At 32.2% G+C, this 19,264-nt stretch overlaps 1 protein-coding gene across 1 annotated transcript in view; it reads right to left on the bottom strand.

The window, feature by feature from the left end:
* Positions 1 to 1,479: 1,479 nt before the first annotated feature.
* Positions 1,480 to 19,264, bottom strand: part of LOC114328204 (cleavage and polyadenylation specificity factor subunit 1) — a 148,764-nt gene continuing 130,979 nt past the window's right edge. The window contains exons 19-20 of the mRNA XM_050655589.1: positions 3,982 to 4,087; positions 1,480 to 1,606 (exon numbers count right to left, since the gene is read on the bottom strand). Coding sequence (XP_050511546.1) covers positions 1,526 to 1,606; positions 3,982 to 4,087 — 187 coding nt within the window. The 3' untranslated portion in view covers positions 1,480 to 1,525. The remainder of the gene's footprint in view (positions 1,607 to 3,981; positions 4,088 to 19,264) is intronic.

The raw sequence follows: 19,264 nt of genomic DNA, 5'->3' as shown, positions 1-19,264 counted from the left end.
GCAAATAACTCAAAAAGTAAGTATTTTATCGAAAAAAATATTCTTAGTAAAAGTATAGTTTATAAAAAAGTGAAAACAATGGTGTATGCATGAAGTCTGTATATGCGATATAAGCGGAGTTGTAGCTAATAAAAAGTAGGTTCTTATTCGTTCAATTCCAAATCGAATATTTCAACCTGAAATAACCAAAAAACGGAATACTTTCCGGGGAACACTCATTATAAAAGTGTTTATTTTTGTTTTTTTTTAACTTCTAAAATTAAAAGTGAGTTACGCTCAAAATATTGTTGGTTGCTTTTATTTTTTGGTAAAAAAATCGCGAAAATCACCCCCTAATTAGCGTCCCAAATAAAATTAATCGTAACCGCTTCATAAGTTACTTTGCTTATGTATTCTTTATATGATCTGTAAGTTTCATTGGCTCAGTGTTCGTTTTTGAAAAAAATTAAATTAAAATAAATTTTTTTTTCTAATTTTGAAAAAAATTCCATTTTTTCCCCTTCACTTTGGGGGTATTCCCCTCCACTTTGGTAAAATGAAGGGAATGTAGAATTGTAAACTTTTTCTTACAGTTGAGTCCGGGAATCTTTACCCGTGTGTCATCATTTAAAGCATACGAAATAAGTCGATGGTAAGTTGGAAATTGAAATTTACTAAAGGCAACAGCAAGTCACTTACTGTCACTTGCTGTTGCGTTTAGTAAATTTCAATTTCCGACTTATCATCGACTTATTTCGTATGCTTTAAATGATGACGCATGGGTAAAGATTCCCGGACTCAACTGTATATAATAATAAACAATTTCAACTACCTATTCCCAAATTTTCATCCTTCCTTTATTTTTTGGAGGTTTTCGATAAGTTTTGTGTTCCTTGATCGGGCTATTATATTGTGAAACCGGTCGTAAAGGGTAAGCGCATGGGGCAGTTTAGTTACTGCTGAACTATTCGGTTATCCACTTTCAACTTACTATTCTTAGAATGTTAGTTGTACATTTTATTGTTGATCCTGATACACACATACACGCCTACACCATGCTCAAATGTTCTATTTCTTTCAGATTCTTGTAAATGTTTTAAGCAGTCCTCAAAGATCACCTTCATTTTCAGTAGATACATATAATTGCTGTTCTGAAGCTATTTTCTTGGCAATTTTTTTATTAACTATTTTTAATAGGAAATAAGCCACAATTTTACTAAAAAAATGATTTTATTAACGTTTCGACGTCCAACAACGGCATCCGATTTGGACGTTGAAACGTTAATAAAATCATTTTTTTAGTAAAATTGTGGCTTATTTCCCATTAAAAATAGTTAACTACATATAACTGCATTGCCGTCATTTTATTTCTCCCTACGATTATATTCAATATATTGTGCCAAGTTTCACCAGTTATATTATCTCGGCGATTATCATAGCAAACAAAGAGAATCTTGTAGTCGTTAATCAAAGTAATATTTACGACAAAGTAACATATAATTAATTATAAACACTGTTTTATTGAAATTACAAAACTAAACTTATCCTAAAAATGATTTGTAAGCTTATGTATATCCGTAAGGTCTTCAATAAGTTCTTCCATTTTAGTACCAATTTTTTTTGAAACCTAAAATGAAAATCAATGTGTGTAATAATTATTATTGAATCGGTCATTTCGAAAACAACAAATGTTACAATTTACAACTTTTTCAAGAAACGTATAAATATTTCCATTAATAGTTAGGTATTTTGAGGTAATACTATATTTTATACAGTCAGCACGTAAAGGTTGGAATAAATTCATTTTCTCAAGAATGGACGATTTTGGAAAAAAATCCCGAAACAAGTCAATTTTTATTTTTAAATTACGACTTTTTGGCATATATATCATACTAGTGACGTCACCCATCTGGGCGTGATGACGTCATCGATGATTTTTTTAAATGAGAATAGGGGTCGTGTGATAGCTCATTTGAAAGGTAATTCAATTCTTTATTCAGTAACATAAACATTAACATAATTATTTATACAGGGTGCACAAAAAAAATTTTTGAATTAAATTTATTGACATAAGAAGAAGAATGTGTGTAATTTATTTAATTCAAAATACATTTTACTGCTATCAGAAAACAGGAAAAATGTGTTTTTGGCAAATAAATATTGTTTTTGCTTAAATTCAATATTAAAGCAGCTAATACCCACCAGCCTCGTGACAATTTGAACATTTAATTTAAGCGAAAAGCAATGATTATGTTATAAATATACATTTTTTTCTGTTTTCTGAGAGCCGTAAAATGTATTTTGAAATAAATAAATTACATACATTCTTCTTTTTATGTCAATAAATTCAATCCAAAAAATTTTTTTGGACACCCTGTATAAATAATTGTGTTAATGTTTATATTACTGAATAGAGAATTGAATTACCTTTCAAATGAGCTATCATACGACCCCTACTCTCATTTAAAAAAATCATCGATGACGTCATCACGGCCAGATGGGTGACGTGACTAGTATGATATATATGCCAAAAAGTCGTAATTTAAAAATAAAAATTGACCTGTTTCGGGATTTTTTTCCAAAATCGTCCATTCTCGAGAAAATGAATTTATTCCAACTTTTACGTGCTCACTGGATAAGTATTATGGGTTATAAATGCATGTTTCTCAAAGACAAAAAATACTAAATATTACTTTTTTGATATTGTTTTTAATTTTGTGGACTTGGCGTTTTCGAATGAATCATAAGTTTTAATGTTTGTACTAAAACTTCAGCAAGAAACAGTCAAAATACACAAAAAATTAGGTAGGTATGTATATACAACAAAAAGACTATGTGGCGGCACTTTCTGTCCCGATTAAACCCCCGTTAGAATGACAAAATTCTCTAACCGGGGTTTAATCGGGACAGAAAGTACCGGCCCTAAATGTCACTTAGTTTTTTTGATATTAAGTTTTTAATTTTGTGGACTTAGTTGTTTTCGAAATGAACCATAATTTTTAATGTCACTAAAACTTTCTTTATTTTACATTGTCGAAAAACTAAACAATATTTCATATGTTTTAAACTCATAAACGTTGATATGGATAAGGACATAGACATTGACATGGATAAGGACATATTTTATGTTGTTTTCGAACTGACCGAAAAACCTACCGATCTTCCATACAGGTTTTCGCGCGAAATGGTTGATTTCAATCTTGAAATCATGGCGTCGAAAAGTCATTTTACCCCAAATATGGACTTATGTTGATTTCGTAATGACCGATTAAATTATATATTTAGTTATATAGATGGTTTTCCTTACAAAATATGATAAAAAATAGATTTTTTTATTTCCAAATAACAAAAACGAAATATGTATTTTTGTTTAATTTGAATTTTTGGGAATTATTTCCGAGGTGGAAATCGAAATAATAAATATAAAATATTTTTAATTAAAATTGTGGTTTATTTCCATTGGATATTTGGTGGTTAATATACACACGCCATCAGAAAATAGTTTTAACATTTTCCACTTGAATACCACGGGAAATAAAAAAGAAAACTGTTTACATTTTAATTTTTTACTAAAATTGCTTATGCCCTTGGTAAAAACAAAAATTACAAGTTAACCAACTATTAATTCCTGAAAATTTGGTATGAAAAATGGTTTGAAAGTTATTTCCAACAATTTTGCATCCAGCTTTATCCGGAAAATTAAAACAATTTCGTGAAAAATTCTTTATTATATAAATCGCTGATTTTTTACCTACAGAAAAATAAACAAGCTTTCAAATCTATTTTGAAAAAATTATCAATTTATTCCAACTATCATATTTTCAATCTCATATTAAACTAGAGAAATTCAAAGCAGTTAGTTATATCGACTTGCAAGGTTTGAAAAAAAAAAGATATTAGTTATAAAAGAGTTCGCAGTTCTATGACGTTTTACGTGACAACAGTGATGACGTAAAATTAAATTAATGAGAAAAAGTATAAAAGAAAGAAAGTTTACCATACCTCTGACTTTTCTGTTAGCGAAAGGTTTAGGAAATTCCACACTAACTCCCCATCGATTATAGATCTAGCAGGGTTGTTTTGTAGTTTTCTCCAACTTTTAAATGTCCTAAAAGTATAAAAAAAAGATCAACAATGAGAGAAAACATATATTAATACGAGTATAAATGTCTGATAATATGTACCAGATATATTCTCTGTACTGTACCAATAGAATGTAACTATTCTCATTGTGTTGTCCAATTGGGCATCTATTTTTTGTAGATTTGTGCTGTTAAGTTAAACTGTGGATCAGTAGACTGCAGTTAAGAAGACACGGCTCAGGGCAGATAATCACATGGTGAACGCCAATGCTGCCCATGTTGTACCGCATTTGCGAATGATATTGTTTCTGAATTTGTTTTTCTGCTGTTTTTAACTAGCTTTGCATCTTTGAGACCTCTTGTGAGTCTTCGTATGAGATACAAGAGTATTCGGTTTCTGCGACTTAGTATTTTGGGGCATTGAGCTTAGTGCAGTCATTGAAGCTTTTTAGCTCAGAAATTTTTTACTTTGAACCGATTTACATGAAATTTTGGAATTAGGCTTATCCTACCCTTAACTTCAAAAGTGATATTGACCCGAACTCCGTTTTCACCCTGGAGGTGGTTGCCACCCCTTTTCGGTGGTCGATTTTTTTTTTCAAAATAACCTCAGATATAGATAGAAGACCTAATTTTAAGCAACAAATGTTGTATAAAGTTTTTTCAAAAATCCAATACTTTTCAAGTTATTGGCAATTGAAAATTCGGAATTTTCTCACGATTTTCAACAGTTTTTTTACAAATATCTCCAAAAATATGCATTTTAACGATAATATTATACTGAACAAAATTGTAGCAGGTAAAAAAATGAACAAATTGGTTTTTTAAAGAGAGTGCAATATTAAGTGAGATATTGAAGATCAAAGCCATTTTTTATTTTGTGTGAAATTTAATCGATGTATTCAATGCCATCTAGCGTAGAGCGAATAAATTTTATGCATGCTAATGAGAAAGGATTTTATAGTGGTTAAAATAAGCTTTAAAATGAGCACTGTTAAAAGTCTTATGTACGTAAAATGAGTGAGCTGTAATGAAAAAAAGAGGAACATCTAATGTTTTTTTTTAAATCAATGGATTTCATAAGTGTCATTTCCACCAAAATTAAAATGGTATTTCGTCTTGAATCAACTTTAATATAAAGAGTTTGATGGATTCTAGGAGTTTCGCTGCTTTGGAACACATATTTTTCGAAAAAATCACGATTTTAAGAAAAAAAAAATTTGAATTTAAAAAAAAAACCACGCATAACATCTCAAAAATAATGAAAGATACGTAAAAAAGTGTAATAATAAAAAATTTTTTTTTTGACAAAAATTTTTTTTTGTTTGTTTTACCTCTCACACAAAAATTGACGAAGATATGATAGATTAAAGAGTGCGCGGTAGCGCAACCGCAGTCTCTCTCGAGCCCTTTAACCCTTCACCGTTTCAAAATAAAAGGTTTTTCACTACATATACAGAAAAAAGTTGTAGCTCTTTTAATTACCTTCAAAATGGTTTTTTGTAAGTTGTGATAGCTTAAAAATTGAAGTAGTTATGGCCCAAAAACTAAATCATACATATTCAATGTTTTAATTTAGGGGTAGTTTTAAGGGTTAGAACTTGAGCATAAGATTTTCCAGCATAGCTTTTTCGAGAACGTGGAACGATATTTAAATTCTTTTTAGTTTATCAAAAGAAATTTTTTATACAATTTTTAATCGAGGGGTTGATTTTAAGGGTTGAAAGGGGTTAACAATTAAATAATTAAGATAGAGAACGTAAAATATTATTTACTCTATATTTAAGTCTTCTTGTCAAACCAAAATAATTTTTTGTAAATTTTTTCTATTTAGTGGTTGTTTTTAAGGATTGAAAGGGGGTTAACAATATGATAATTAAGATAGAGAACGTAAAATATCATTTTTACTGTATATTTAAATCTTTTTATGTCATACTAAATTATTTTTTGTAAATTTTTTCAATTTAGGGGTTGTTTGCAAGGGTTGTACGGTTTTCAAGGGGATGAAAATAAGTTTAACATGAGGTTATTGTGTTAGAAAACACTTCACAATGTCACTCTGTATTATTAAACACGTTTCTGGCGATAAAATGGCTCAATGTCAATTTTTCCTAAAGGGTTGTTTTCACCCCTTAAAAATAAAAGAAGGAGTTCGGGTCAATATCACTTTTGAAGTTAAGGGTAAGATAAGCCTAATTCCAAAATCTCATGTAAATCGGTTCATAGTAAAAAATTTCCGAGGTAAAAACCTATTTTACGCTTGAATAACTGCACTAGCTTCCATTTTACCTTGTGCTTGTGAAGATTGTCTTTTGGTGCTTTGGTGCTCTAGATGCCGATACCAGAGGTGGGATTACGAACACTCGATACGAATCGTATCCGCCATGTTTTACCATAGCGCCTTACGGGAAAACATGGCGGATACGATTCGTATCGAGTGTTCGTAATCCCTATGTAGATGTAATACGATGGTGTGTGGGTTCTTTTATTTTTGTTAAATGTTTATGCTTGTCTGTCATGCTTTCGTCTGCTATTTGTTGATCACCACTTTCAAGGAAATTTTGGTACCGCTCTTCGCTATGTTGGACCAACCAGGAATGTATTCGATGGCCTCTTAATACGTGCTTTTTGACCGTGCTTACCACGACTGCCACAAATCATTTGTAACTTTAGCTGGTCAGTCGAATCCATCTCTGTAAAATGGCCAAAGAACACAGAGCCACATGCAGATTGTGCGAAAATACACAGGAAACGGCCGAACATACCGTCTGTCTGCAGGTTATTTTTTCGTCAACGTCGCAAATACCTGAAATAGGTCTTTTTAGAATTTGATCGGCTAACAACTTAGGCCTGGATCCCGCGTACCAAAAAAAGTTTATTAATAGCAAGCTTAAAATTTGTAAACAGTTTAACGGTGTCTAGTCGGACAAACTTTGATGTATGGGAACACTGAAACAGGGGAAGTTTTAATTGTGGAACAGGTTAAAAATTTGGAACGTCAGACTACGAAAACGTTCCATGTTTTTTGTCGGACAGAACTTCCAATTGATTTGTTTTTTTTATTTATTTAATGGCATAGACATTAGTCATTCAGCCAGTTGCAATAAAGAATATACAATCCTATCCCTAATACAAAATTAAACAGAAACAATATAGTAATACAATAAATAATACAATACAATAATAATACAATAAAAACAATAATGGATCTCTGATAAAGTGATACACATTTATGATAAAAAAGGATGCAAATCTGAACTTAAATCATAAAAAATATCATGCCCGCGTACAAATCTTATAGGACCGTGCGTGTATCTGACAAGAAATCTATAATGATACTAGATGACCCGGTGAACTTCGTTGCACCTTAGATAGTGTGTCAGAATTAGATAATGTTTCATAATTTTACTCAAAATCAACTGCTCGAAAATGAATTGCTCGACATAAAAATTGATTGAAATACAAATTCCTCGAATTAAAAATAAAATTATATGTCTAAATATTTATTCACAATAATGCAAAATTTGTAGGTATATAAAAAAAGGTACATTTAATAGGACAATTATATGATATTCGGAAATTAGAAAAAAATTAGACGGAAAGGTACATTTAATAGGACAAATTATGTGAAATTCATATTTTGTTCAATTTGAGTTCAAAAGTTAAACTGTTGCACTTTTCTTTTATAAAATTTCCCGCTCGTTCTTCTTCTGTGCTCAGAATTTTTCTACTGCTTACGGTTCGCTATTTCGGAAACGGACGGCGCTAGAGACAAAAAAAAATAGTACCATTATGTTCGGAATTCAGTAGGGAGTATGCGCTAACACAGACGGAACGGCGTACGTCGACTGAACTCCCGCTAAAATGTCGAAAGCGACGCATCCCTTACTATACTTTGATGCAGTGACACACACCAGGCGCTCTTAAAATTTTCGTTGCAGCGGCGTTACCGCGACCCATCCTAGAAACCATATCTCGCCCTAATGTCGCCAATCGGTTTTACGACTTCGACGGCATATCATAAATGCGTGTATCGTGGTATAACACAGACGTTTGAGCTGTTTTCTAGCGAATTTTGTTGTGAGTGTTACCAAAGCTTGTTTAATGATGGAAATTACAGACTTGAACTATATTTTGCCTTGAATTTTTTACTCCCATATCAAATTATTTTTATATGGGACTCATTTTATTTTTAATTTTTTATCTTATAGCTTAAAGAGCAACTTAATTAGGTACAATATTTCTATCTGGAAAAAAGTAATCTACTAAAAATATTTTTTTTTTCAAATTTTACACAATACAGTTTATACTAATAACTTATATATAATTTTATTTGATGTCTAGGTATGTAAAATAGTTCTCCAGTTCTCTAGTTCTCCACTATATCCTATTTTTCGCCTTTCCTTTCCAGTGTATAATTTTCATCGATACTATTATATTCCTGAAACTTTTTTGCAGTCCTAGTCTACCTCGTCCCTAGTCCCAACTGGTCTTCTTAGCAGTACCATCTTTGGCATTATTTCCTTATCCATCCCCTCAAAATGACCTGCCCATCTGATTCTTTATGACTTTGTTTATCTTGTTATACTTGGTTCCTTGTAATGCATCCTTAATTCTTGATTGCTGCTTCTATGCCAGCCGTCTTCCGTATCTGTAATATTTTCCCTGAAAATAGCTCTCAGTACGTTCCGTTCTCAACTCTTTATCATTTCTCCTTCTGTTTTATTTAGCACCCATGTCTCACATCCGGCAGGTGACTGTTGCTCTTATTACGGTTTTGTATATTCTGGTTTTCGTCTTTCTCGATAAGTACTGTGCCTTTAATTTGAATAATTTTTTTGTTAATAATAATTTGTGAAACATCACTATTTCCCAATAAATTGGGTATAATAGAGGGGCATCAATTTAACACCTGTATTTGCTCAGTGGCGTACCATTGAATGGACAGCCTCTTAGCGTTATAAATAGTTTTTCTTAGGTGATATGCTTTCCCTCATAATGGTGTTATTTCTTGAAAACGGCTCTTTTATACTTACTAATAACTCCTGAAAATATTTTTTAGACATTCTTGTAAAATTAAAAAACTTTTCTGGGCCTTTATTATATTAATTTCGTTATATAATGTGTAACAAAATTCCTTATAATTTCGTTCTTTTATGATGGGATGTATATAATATCTGTGTTTCTTTTTTTCTTTAATATAAGATAAAATAAACTTGCATTTATTACAAAAGACAAATCGTCATAAATTTCAGATATCGTATCGTACAGCAGCCAACACGCGACTAAATTTGGCAACTACAAACCTCCACCAAAAGCGTCCGCCAAAATTTTGATTATACCAGATTTGCGCCTCCGCCAAAATTTGATTCTTACACCAGAGATCTGGTCCTTCGGCAAAATTTTAAAATATTTTTTGTACATTAAAAATAGTAATCGTAAAGTTAAAATTTTTATATTTTCACGGATTTTAGTACAATTTTCGCTCATTCGTTTCGTGTGCTTAGTGTTGTTTCTAGTGCTCTCGTGTTGTCCTACGGCCTCGTTTTGCTATCTCGGAAACTAATTGAGCTAGAGAGACGATGTATACGCCGTTTTTTTCGCAAGGAGTCCACCTGCCAAATTTCATGAAAATCGGTCAAGCGGTTTCGGAGGAGTACGGTAACAAAGCCTGCGAATTAGAATTTTATATATATAGATGTTAAACCACGAAATTTTTTTAAAAAAATAACGGTTAAAGATAGAAAAGTGAAAATTTAGGATTATATGTATCTTTTGCTTGTGAATCATATACAATTAAGAAAAATTGGTTTGTCGAAAAATAAAAAAAAATTTTAGGGGGGGCAAAGCCCCCTTATAACGTACGGCTATGAAATATAGATAACAAACTACTCCCTGTCCGGTCGAGTCCACCTGCCAAATTTCATGAAAATCGGTCAAGAGGTTTCGGAGGAGTACGGTAACAAAGCCTGCGAATTAGAATTTTATATATATAGATGTTAAACCACGAAATTTTAAAAAAAAAATAACGGATAAAGATAGAAAAGTGAAAATTTAGGATTATATGTATCTTTTGCTTGTGAATCATATACAATTAAGAAAAATTGGTGTGTCGAAAAATAAAAAAAAATTTTAGGGGGGGCAAAGCCCCCTTATAACGTACGGCTATGAAATATAGATAACAACCTACTCCCTGTCCGGTCGAGTCCACCTGCCAAATTTCATGAAAATCGGTCAAGCGGTTTCGGAGGAGTACGGTAACAAAGCCTGCGAATTAGAACTTTATATATATAGATGTTAAACCACGAAATTTTTTTAAAAAAATAACCGTTAAAGATAGAAAAGTGAAAATTTAGGATTGTATGTATCTTTTGCTTCTGAATCATATACAATTAAGAAAAATCGGTTCGTCGAAAAATAAAAAAAAAATTTAGGGGGGCAAAGCCCCCTTATAACGTACGGCTATGAAATATAGATAACAACCTACTCCCTGTCTGGTCGAGTCCACCTGCCAAATTTCATGAAAATCGGTCAAGCGGTTTCGGAGGAGTACGGTAACAAAACCTGCGAATTAGAATTTTATGTATATAGATGTTAAACCACGAAATTTTTTTAAAAAAATAACGGTTAAAGATAGAAAAGTGAAAATTTAGGATTATATGTATCTTTTGCTTGTGAATCATATACAATTAAGAAAAATTGGTGTGTCGAAAAATAAAAAAAAATTTTAGGGGGGGCAAAGCCCCCTTATAACGTACGGCTATGAAATATAGATAACAACCTACTCCCTGTCTGGTCGAGCCAACCTGCCAAATTTCATGAAAATCGGTCAAGCGGTTTCGGAGGAGTACGGTAACAAAGCCTGCGAATTAGAATTTTATATATATAGATGTTAAACCACGAAATTTTTTTAAAAAATAACGGTTAAAGATAGAAATGTGAAAATTTAGGATTATATGTATCTTTTGCTTGTGAATCATATACAATTAAGAAAAATCGGTTTGTCGAAAAATAAAAAAAAATTTTAGGGGGGGCAAAGCCCCCTTATAACGTACGGCTATGAAATATAGATAACAACCTACTCCCTGTCCGGTCGAGTCCACCTGCCAAATTTCATGAAAATCGGTCAAGCGGTTTCGGAGGAGTACGGTAACAAAACCTGCGAATTAGAATTTTATGTATATAGATGTTAAACCACGAAATTTTTTTAAAAAAATAACGGTTAAAGATAGAAAAGTGAAAATTTAGGATTATATGTATCTTTTGCTTGTGAATCATATACAATTAAGAAAAATCGGTTTGTCGAAAAATATAAAAAATTTTTAGGGGGGGGCAAAGCCCCCTTATAACGTACGGCTATGAAATATAGATAACAACCTACTCCCTGTCCGGTCGAGTCCACCTGCCAAATTTCATGAAAATCGGTCAAGCGGTTTCGGAGGAGTACGGTAACAAAACCTGCGAATTAGAATTTTATATATATAGATGTTAAACAACGAAATTTTTTTAAAAAAATAACGGTTAAAGATAGAAAAGTGAAAATTTAGGATTATATGTATCTTTTGCTTGTGAATCATATACAATTAAGAAAAATCGGTTTGTCGAAAAATAAAAAAAAATTTTAGGGGGGGGCAAAGCCCCCTTATAACGTACGGCTATGAAATATAGATAACAACCTACTCCCTGTCCGGTCGAGTCCACCTGCCAAATTTCATGAAAATCGGTCAAGCGGTTTCGGAGGAGTACGGTAACAAAGCCTGCGAATTAGAATTTTATATATATATATAGATGTTAAACCACGAAATTTTTTTAAAAAAATAACGGTTAAAGATAGAAAAGTGAAAATTTAGGATTGTATGTATCTTTTGCTTCTGAATCATATACAATTAAGAAAAATCGGTTCGTCGAAAAATAAAAAAAAAATTTAGGGGGGGCAAAGCCCCCTTATAACGTACGGCTATGAAATATAGATAACAACCTACTCCCTGTCTGGTCGAGTCCACCTGCCAAATTTCATGAAAATCGGTCAAGCGGTTTCGGAGGAGTACGGTAACAAAGCCTGCGAATTAGAATTTTATATATATAGATGTTAAACCACGAAATTTTTTTAAAAAAATAACGGTTAAAGATAGAAAAGTGAAAATTTAGGATTATATGTATCTTTTGCTTGTGAATCATATACAATTAAGAAAAATTGGTTTGTCGAAAAATAAAAAAAAATTTTAGGGGGGGCAAAGCCCCCTTATAACGTACGGCTATGAAATATAGATAACAACCTACTCCCTGTCCGGTCGAGTCCACCTGCCAAATTTCATGAAAATCGGTCAAGCGGTTTCGGAGGAGTACGGTAACAAAGCCTGCGAATTAGAATTTTATATATATATATATAGATGTTAAACCACGAAATTTTTTTAAAAAAATAACCGTTAAAGATAGAAAAGTGAAAATTTAGGATTATATGTATCTTTTGCTTGTGAATCATATACAATTAAGAAAAATTGGTTTGTCGAAAAATAAAAAAAAATTTTAGGGGGGGGGCAAAGCCCCCTTATAACGTACGGCTATGAAATATAGATAACAACCTACTCCCTGTCCGGTCGAGTCCACCTGCCAAATTTCATGAAAATCGGTCAAGCGGTTTCGGAGGAGTACGGTAACAAAGCCTGCGAATTAGAATTTTATATATATAGATGTTAAACCACGAAATTTTTTTAAAAAAATAACGGTTAAAGATATAAAAGTGAAAATTTAGGATTGTATGTATCTTTTGCTTGTGAATCATATACAATTAAGAAAAATTGGTTTGTCGAAAAATAAAAAAAAATTTTAGGGGGGGCAAAGCCCCCTTATAACGTACGGCTATGAAATATAGATAACAACCTACTACCTGTCCGGTCGAGTCCACCTGCCAAATTTCATGAAAATCGGTCAAGCGGTTTCGGAGGAGTACGGTAACAAAGCCTGCGAATTAGAATTTTATATATATAGATGTTAAACCACGAAATTTTTTTAAAAAAATAACCGTTAAAGATAGAAAAGTGAAAATTTAGGATTATATGTATCTTTTGCTTGTGAATCATATACAATTAAGAAAAATTGGTTTGTCGAAAAATAAAAAAAAATTTTAGGGGGGGCAAAGCCCCCTTATAACGTACGGCTATGAAATATAGATAACAACCTACTCCCTGTCCGGTCGAGTCCACCTGCCAAATTTCATGAAAATCGGTCAAGCGGTTTCGGAGGAGTACGGTAACAAAGCCTGCGAATTAGAATTTTATATATATATAGATGTTAAACCACGAAATTTTTTTAAAAAAATAACCGTTAAAGATAGAAAAGTGAAAATTTAGGATTATATGTATCTTTTGCTTGTGAATCATATACAATTAAGAAAAATTGGTTTGTCGAAAAATAAAAAAAAATTTTAGGGGGGGCAAAGCCCCCTTATAACGTACGGCTATGAAATATAGATAACAACCTACTCCCTGTCCGGTCGAGTCCACCTGCCAAATTTCATGAAAATCGGTCAAGCGGTTTCGGAGGAGTACGGTAACAAAGCCTGCGAATTAGAATTTTATATATATAGATGTTAAACCACGAAATTTTTTTAAAAAAATAACGGTTAAAGATAGAAAAGTGAAAATTTAGGATTATATGTATCTTTTGCTTGTGAATCATATACAATTTTAGAATTTTATATATATAGATGTTAAACCACGAAATTTTTTTAAAAAAATAACGGTTAAAGATAGAAAAGTGAAAATTTAGGATTATATGTATCTTTTGCTTGTGAATCATATACGATTAAGAAAAATTGGTTTGTCGAAAAATAAAAAAAAATTTTAGGGGGGGCAAAGCCCCCTTATAACGTACGGCTATGAAATATAGATAACAAACTACTCCCTGTCCGGTCGAGTCCACCTGCCAAATTTCATGAAAATCGGTCAAGCGGTTTCGGAGGAGTACGGTAACAAAGCCTGCGAATTAGAATTTTATATATATAGATGTTAAACCACGAAATTTTTTTAAAAAAATAACGGATAAAGATAGAAAAGTGAAAATTTAGGATTATATGTATCTTTTGCTTGTGAATCATATACAATTAAGAAAAATTGGTGTGTCGAAAAATAAAAAAAAATTTTAGGGGGGGCAAAGCCCCCTTATAACGTACGGCTATGAAATATAGATAACAACCTACTCCCTGTCCGGTCGAGTCCACCTGCCAAATTTCATGAAAATCGGTCAAGCGGTTTCGGAGGAGTACGGTAACAAAGCCTGCGAATTAGAACTTTATATATATAGATGTTAAACCACGAAATTTTTTTAAAAAAATAACCGTTAAAGATAGAAAAGTGAAAATTTAGGATTATATGTATCTTTTGCTTGTGAATCATATACAATTAAGAAAAATTGGTTTGTCGAAAAATAAAAAAAATTCTAGGGGGGGGCAAAGCCCCCTTATAACGTACGGCTATGAAATATAGATAACAACCTACTCCCTGTCCGGTCGAGTCCACCTGCCAAATTTCATGAAAATCGGTCAAGCGGTTTCGGAGGAGTACGGTAACAAAGCCTGCGAATTAGAATTTTATATATATAGATGTTAAACCACGAAATTTTTTTAAAAAAATAACGGTTAAAGATAGAAAAGTGAAAATTTAGGATTATATGTATCTTTTGCTTGTGAATCATATACAATTAAGAAAAATTGGTTTGTCGAAAAATAAAAAAAAAAATTTAGGGGGGGCAAAGCCCCTTTATAACGTACGGCTATGAAATATAGATAACAACCTACTCCCTGTCCGGTCGAGTCCACCTGCCAAATTTCATGAAAATCGGTCAAGCGGTTTCGGAGGAGTACGGTAACAAAGCCTGCGAATTAGAATTTTATATATATAGATGTTAAACCACGAAATTTTTTTAAAAAAATAACCGTTAAAGATAGAAAAGTGAAAATTTAGGATTATATGTATCTTTTGCTTGTGAATCATATACAATTAAGAAAAATTGGTTTGTCGAAAAATAAAAAAAAATTTTAGGGGGGGCAAAGCCCCCTTATAACGTACGGCTATGAAATATAGATAACAACCTACTCCCTGTCCGGTCGAGTCCACCTGCCAAATTTCATGAAAATCGGTCAAGCGGTTTCGGAGGAGTACGGTAACAAAGCCTGCGAATTAGAATTTTATATATATAGATGTTAAACCACGAAATTTTTTTAAAAAAATAACGGTTAAAGATATAAAAGTGAAAATTTAGGATTGTATGTATCTTTTGCTTGTGAATCATATACAATTAAGAAAAATTGGTTTGTCGAAAAATAAAAAAAAATTTTAGGGGGGGCAAAGCCCCCTTATAACGTACGGCTATGAAATATAGATAACAACCTACTCCCTGTCCGGTCGAGTCCACCTGCCAAATTTCATGAAAATCGGTCAAGCGGTTTCGGAGGAGTACGGTAACAAAGCCTGCGAATTAGAATTTTATATATATAGATGTTAAACCACGAAATTTTTTATAAAAAAATAACGGTTAAAGATAGAAAAGTGAAAATTTAGGATTATATGTATCTTTTGCTTGTGAATCATATACAATTAAGAAAAATTGGTGTGTCGAAAAATAAAAAAAAATTTTAGGGGGGCAAAGCCCCCTTATAATGTACGGCTATGAAATATAGATAACAACCTACTCCCTGTCCGGTCGAGTCCACCTGCCAAATTTCATGAAAATCGGTCAAGCGGTTTCGGAGGAGTACGGTAACAAAGCCTGCGAATTAGAATTTTATATATATAGATGTTAAACCACGAAATTTTTTTAAAAAAATAACGGTTAAAGATAGAAAAGTGAAAATTTAGGATTATATGGATCTTTTGCTTGTGAATCATATACAATTAAGAAAAATCGGTTTGTCGAAAAATAAAAAAAAATTTTAGGGGGGGCAAAGCCCCCTTATAACGTACGGCTATGAAATATAGATAACAACCTACTCCCTGTCCGGTCGAGTCCACCTGCCAAATTTCATGAAAATCGGTCAAGCGGTTTCGGAGGAGTACGGTAACAAAACCTGCGAATTAGAATTTTATATATATAGATGTTAAACCACGAAATTTTTTTAAAAAAATAACGGTTAAAGATAGAAAAGTGAAAATTTAGGATTATATGTATCTTTTGCTTGTGAATCATATACAATTAAGAAAAATCGGTTTGTCGAAAAATAAAAAAAAAATTTAGGGGGGGCAAAGCCCCCTTATAACGTACGGCTATGAAATATAGATAACAACCTACTCCCTGTCCGGTCGAGACCACCTGCCAAATTTCATGAAAATCGGTCAAGCGGTTTCGGAGGAGTACGGTAACAACGCCTGCGAATTAGAATTTTATATATATAGATGTTAAACCACGAAATTTTTTTAAAAAAATAACGGTTAAAGATAGAAAAGTGAAAATTTAGGATTATATGTATCTTTTGCTTGTGAATCATATACAATTAAGAAAAATCGGTTTGTCGAAAAATAAAAAAAAATTTTAGGGGGGGCAAAGCCCCCTTATAACGTACGGCTATGAAATATAGATAACAACCTACTCCCTGTCCGGTCGAGACCACCTGCCAAATTTCATGAAAATCGGTCAAGCGGTTTCGGAGGAGTACGGTAACAACGCCTGCGAATTAGAATTTTATATATATAGATGTTAAACCACGAAATTTTTTTAAAAAAATAACGGTTAAAGATAGAAAAGTGAAAATTTAGGATTGTATGTATCTTTTGCTCCTGAATCATACACAATTAAGAAAAATCGGTTTGTCGAAAAATAAAAAAAAATTTTAGGGGGGGGCAAAGCCCCCTTATAACGTACGGCTATGAAATATAGATAACAACCTACTCCCTGTCCGGTCGAGTCCACCTGCCAAATTTCATGAAAATCGGTCAAGCGGTTTCGGAGGAGTACGGTAACAAAGCCTGCGAATTAGAATTTTATATATATAGATGTTAAACCACGAAATTTTTTAAAAAAAATAACGGGTAAAGATAGAAAAGTGAAAATTTAGGATTATATGTATCTTTTGCTTGTGAATCATATACAATTAAGAAAAATCGGTTTGTCGAAAAATAAAAAAAAATTATTAGGGGGGGCAAAGCCCCCTTATGACGTACGGCTATGAAATATAGATAACAACCTACTCCCTGTCCGGTCGAGTCCACCTGCCAAATTTCATGAAAATCGGTCAAGCGGTTTCGGAGGAGTACGGTAACAAAGCCTGCGAATTAGAATTTTATATATATAGACTAGATGACCCGGTGAACTTCGTTGCACCTTAGATAGTGTGTCAGAATTAGATAATGTGTCATATTTTGATTCTAGATCAATTGCTTGAACGCAATTGCTAGAGATCAATTACTCAAAATTAACCACTCGAAAATGAATTGTTCGACATAAAAATTGATTGAAATACAAATTGCTCGAATAAAAAAGAAAATTATATGTCCAAATATTCATTCATAATAATGCAAAGTTTGTAGGTACATAATAAAGATACATTTAATATGACAAATTATATGATATTCCACGTATACAGTACGTAAATCGTTCAGCTGGACATAGGGAACATACAAATTAATATATATTTAGATACGTAAATACATACATTGTATTATTTTGAGATAATTGTGGCAACTGAGCTGTCTCGATGACAATATTTTCGGCCTCATAATATGAAAAGTGCCTAAGTCCCAGAATAAGCAAAAATGAGATTTTTTGCGCCATCTGATTAATATTTATGGTACGTATGCATAGCAAGGTAAAAAAAGAAAGAGTGTACTTTTTACGCACGTAAGAAGTTATACTTTTATTATATGATTGTAACGAAATGAATATACTTTAAATAGTTTATTTATATTAATTTAAATATTAAACTAATTTTAATACTTACTACTTTCCAAAAATTAAAAAAATAAAAGAATAAAACACACACAAACACATTGAAAAATGCCACAAAGAAATGATTTCTGAACAATAATTGTTGCCAAAAATTTTAATTAAATACGTATTTCCTGGAAAAAATTATATAATAATATACTTACAATCATAAAATGTATAAAACAATAAAAAAAATAATAACTTGCATTGGGGCTCGAACCCGCTTCCCGTCGATCCCGCCGCTCGAAAGTCAAAGCGACAAAGTATATGTCATGTGGAAATGTACACCAACTGAACGTTTACACCATAAACTTTTTGACATTGTGTTTATTTATATGAATTTAATCAAATTATTAGTTTGATTTTTGTCGAATTAAAATATTAAAATACAACAAAATATAGAGTGAGAAAACGATATATTAGATGAAGATTTGTAGAAAGTTTGTTCGTAATCAGATTATGTAAATTAAAGCATTGCCTACTAATAGGTAAGTACATTATTTTTTTTTAGATTTTCCAAATAGGTATGAACATAAGTTTTTATTGCAATACAACTGAAACATTTAGAATTACGTATCTGTGGCTTTTCAAAACTATTTAGAAAGTCACTACAATTGTAAATTTGATTTCATTTCTGTCCTCACGACAATAAAAACTATTATAATATACAACATTTTTGTTTACCGATAACCTCCATATTGAACAATTATTGACAGATCATTTTAACACCCAATCAGAGCCTGTATAACGACTAATACCATACTGTCGGTGTGCGCATGCGCCCAGTAAAATAAAAATTCACTACAAATCGCGCCTAAAGAGGTATAACTTCAAAAAGTTCAAAAAAGCCAATAGATGTCGCTAGAACCACAAAAAAGAATTCTATCCAACTCCATGGCGTTGATGACATTTGGAAACATGATTTAAATGTTCGAATTGTCTTCAGGAACAGATTAGAATCCGGATCTGTACCAGTTAGTATACCGTTTAATGGTTCAGGCGGTGTTTCAATTTCAGGAAGTTTCACCTTTCCTGATGGCCAACACATTCCGGCTGGCTCATTTTCAAATTTGAGGGCAATGCGGGCATTCTTTATCCATAGCACCAATTGTTACTTTTGAATGAGTATAATATTCAATATTTGGCTCATACTTTAATGCGCAACGCAGGAATGAATCAGACGTAAATACTCTATTTATCTGTTGGTGTTGTTGGTCATTGACCAGATATGCCAGATATGCGCCTCCGCCAAAATTTTGATTATTATACCAGAGATATGGTCCTTC

This window comes from Diabrotica virgifera, chromosome 1 (assembly GCF_917563875.1).
Source record: "Diabrotica virgifera virgifera chromosome 1, PGI_DIABVI_V3a".
Lineage (NCBI taxonomy): Eukaryota > Metazoa > Arthropoda > Insecta > Coleoptera > Chrysomelidae > Diabrotica > Diabrotica virgifera.
This window is presented reverse-complemented; position numbering and strand designations above follow the sequence as displayed.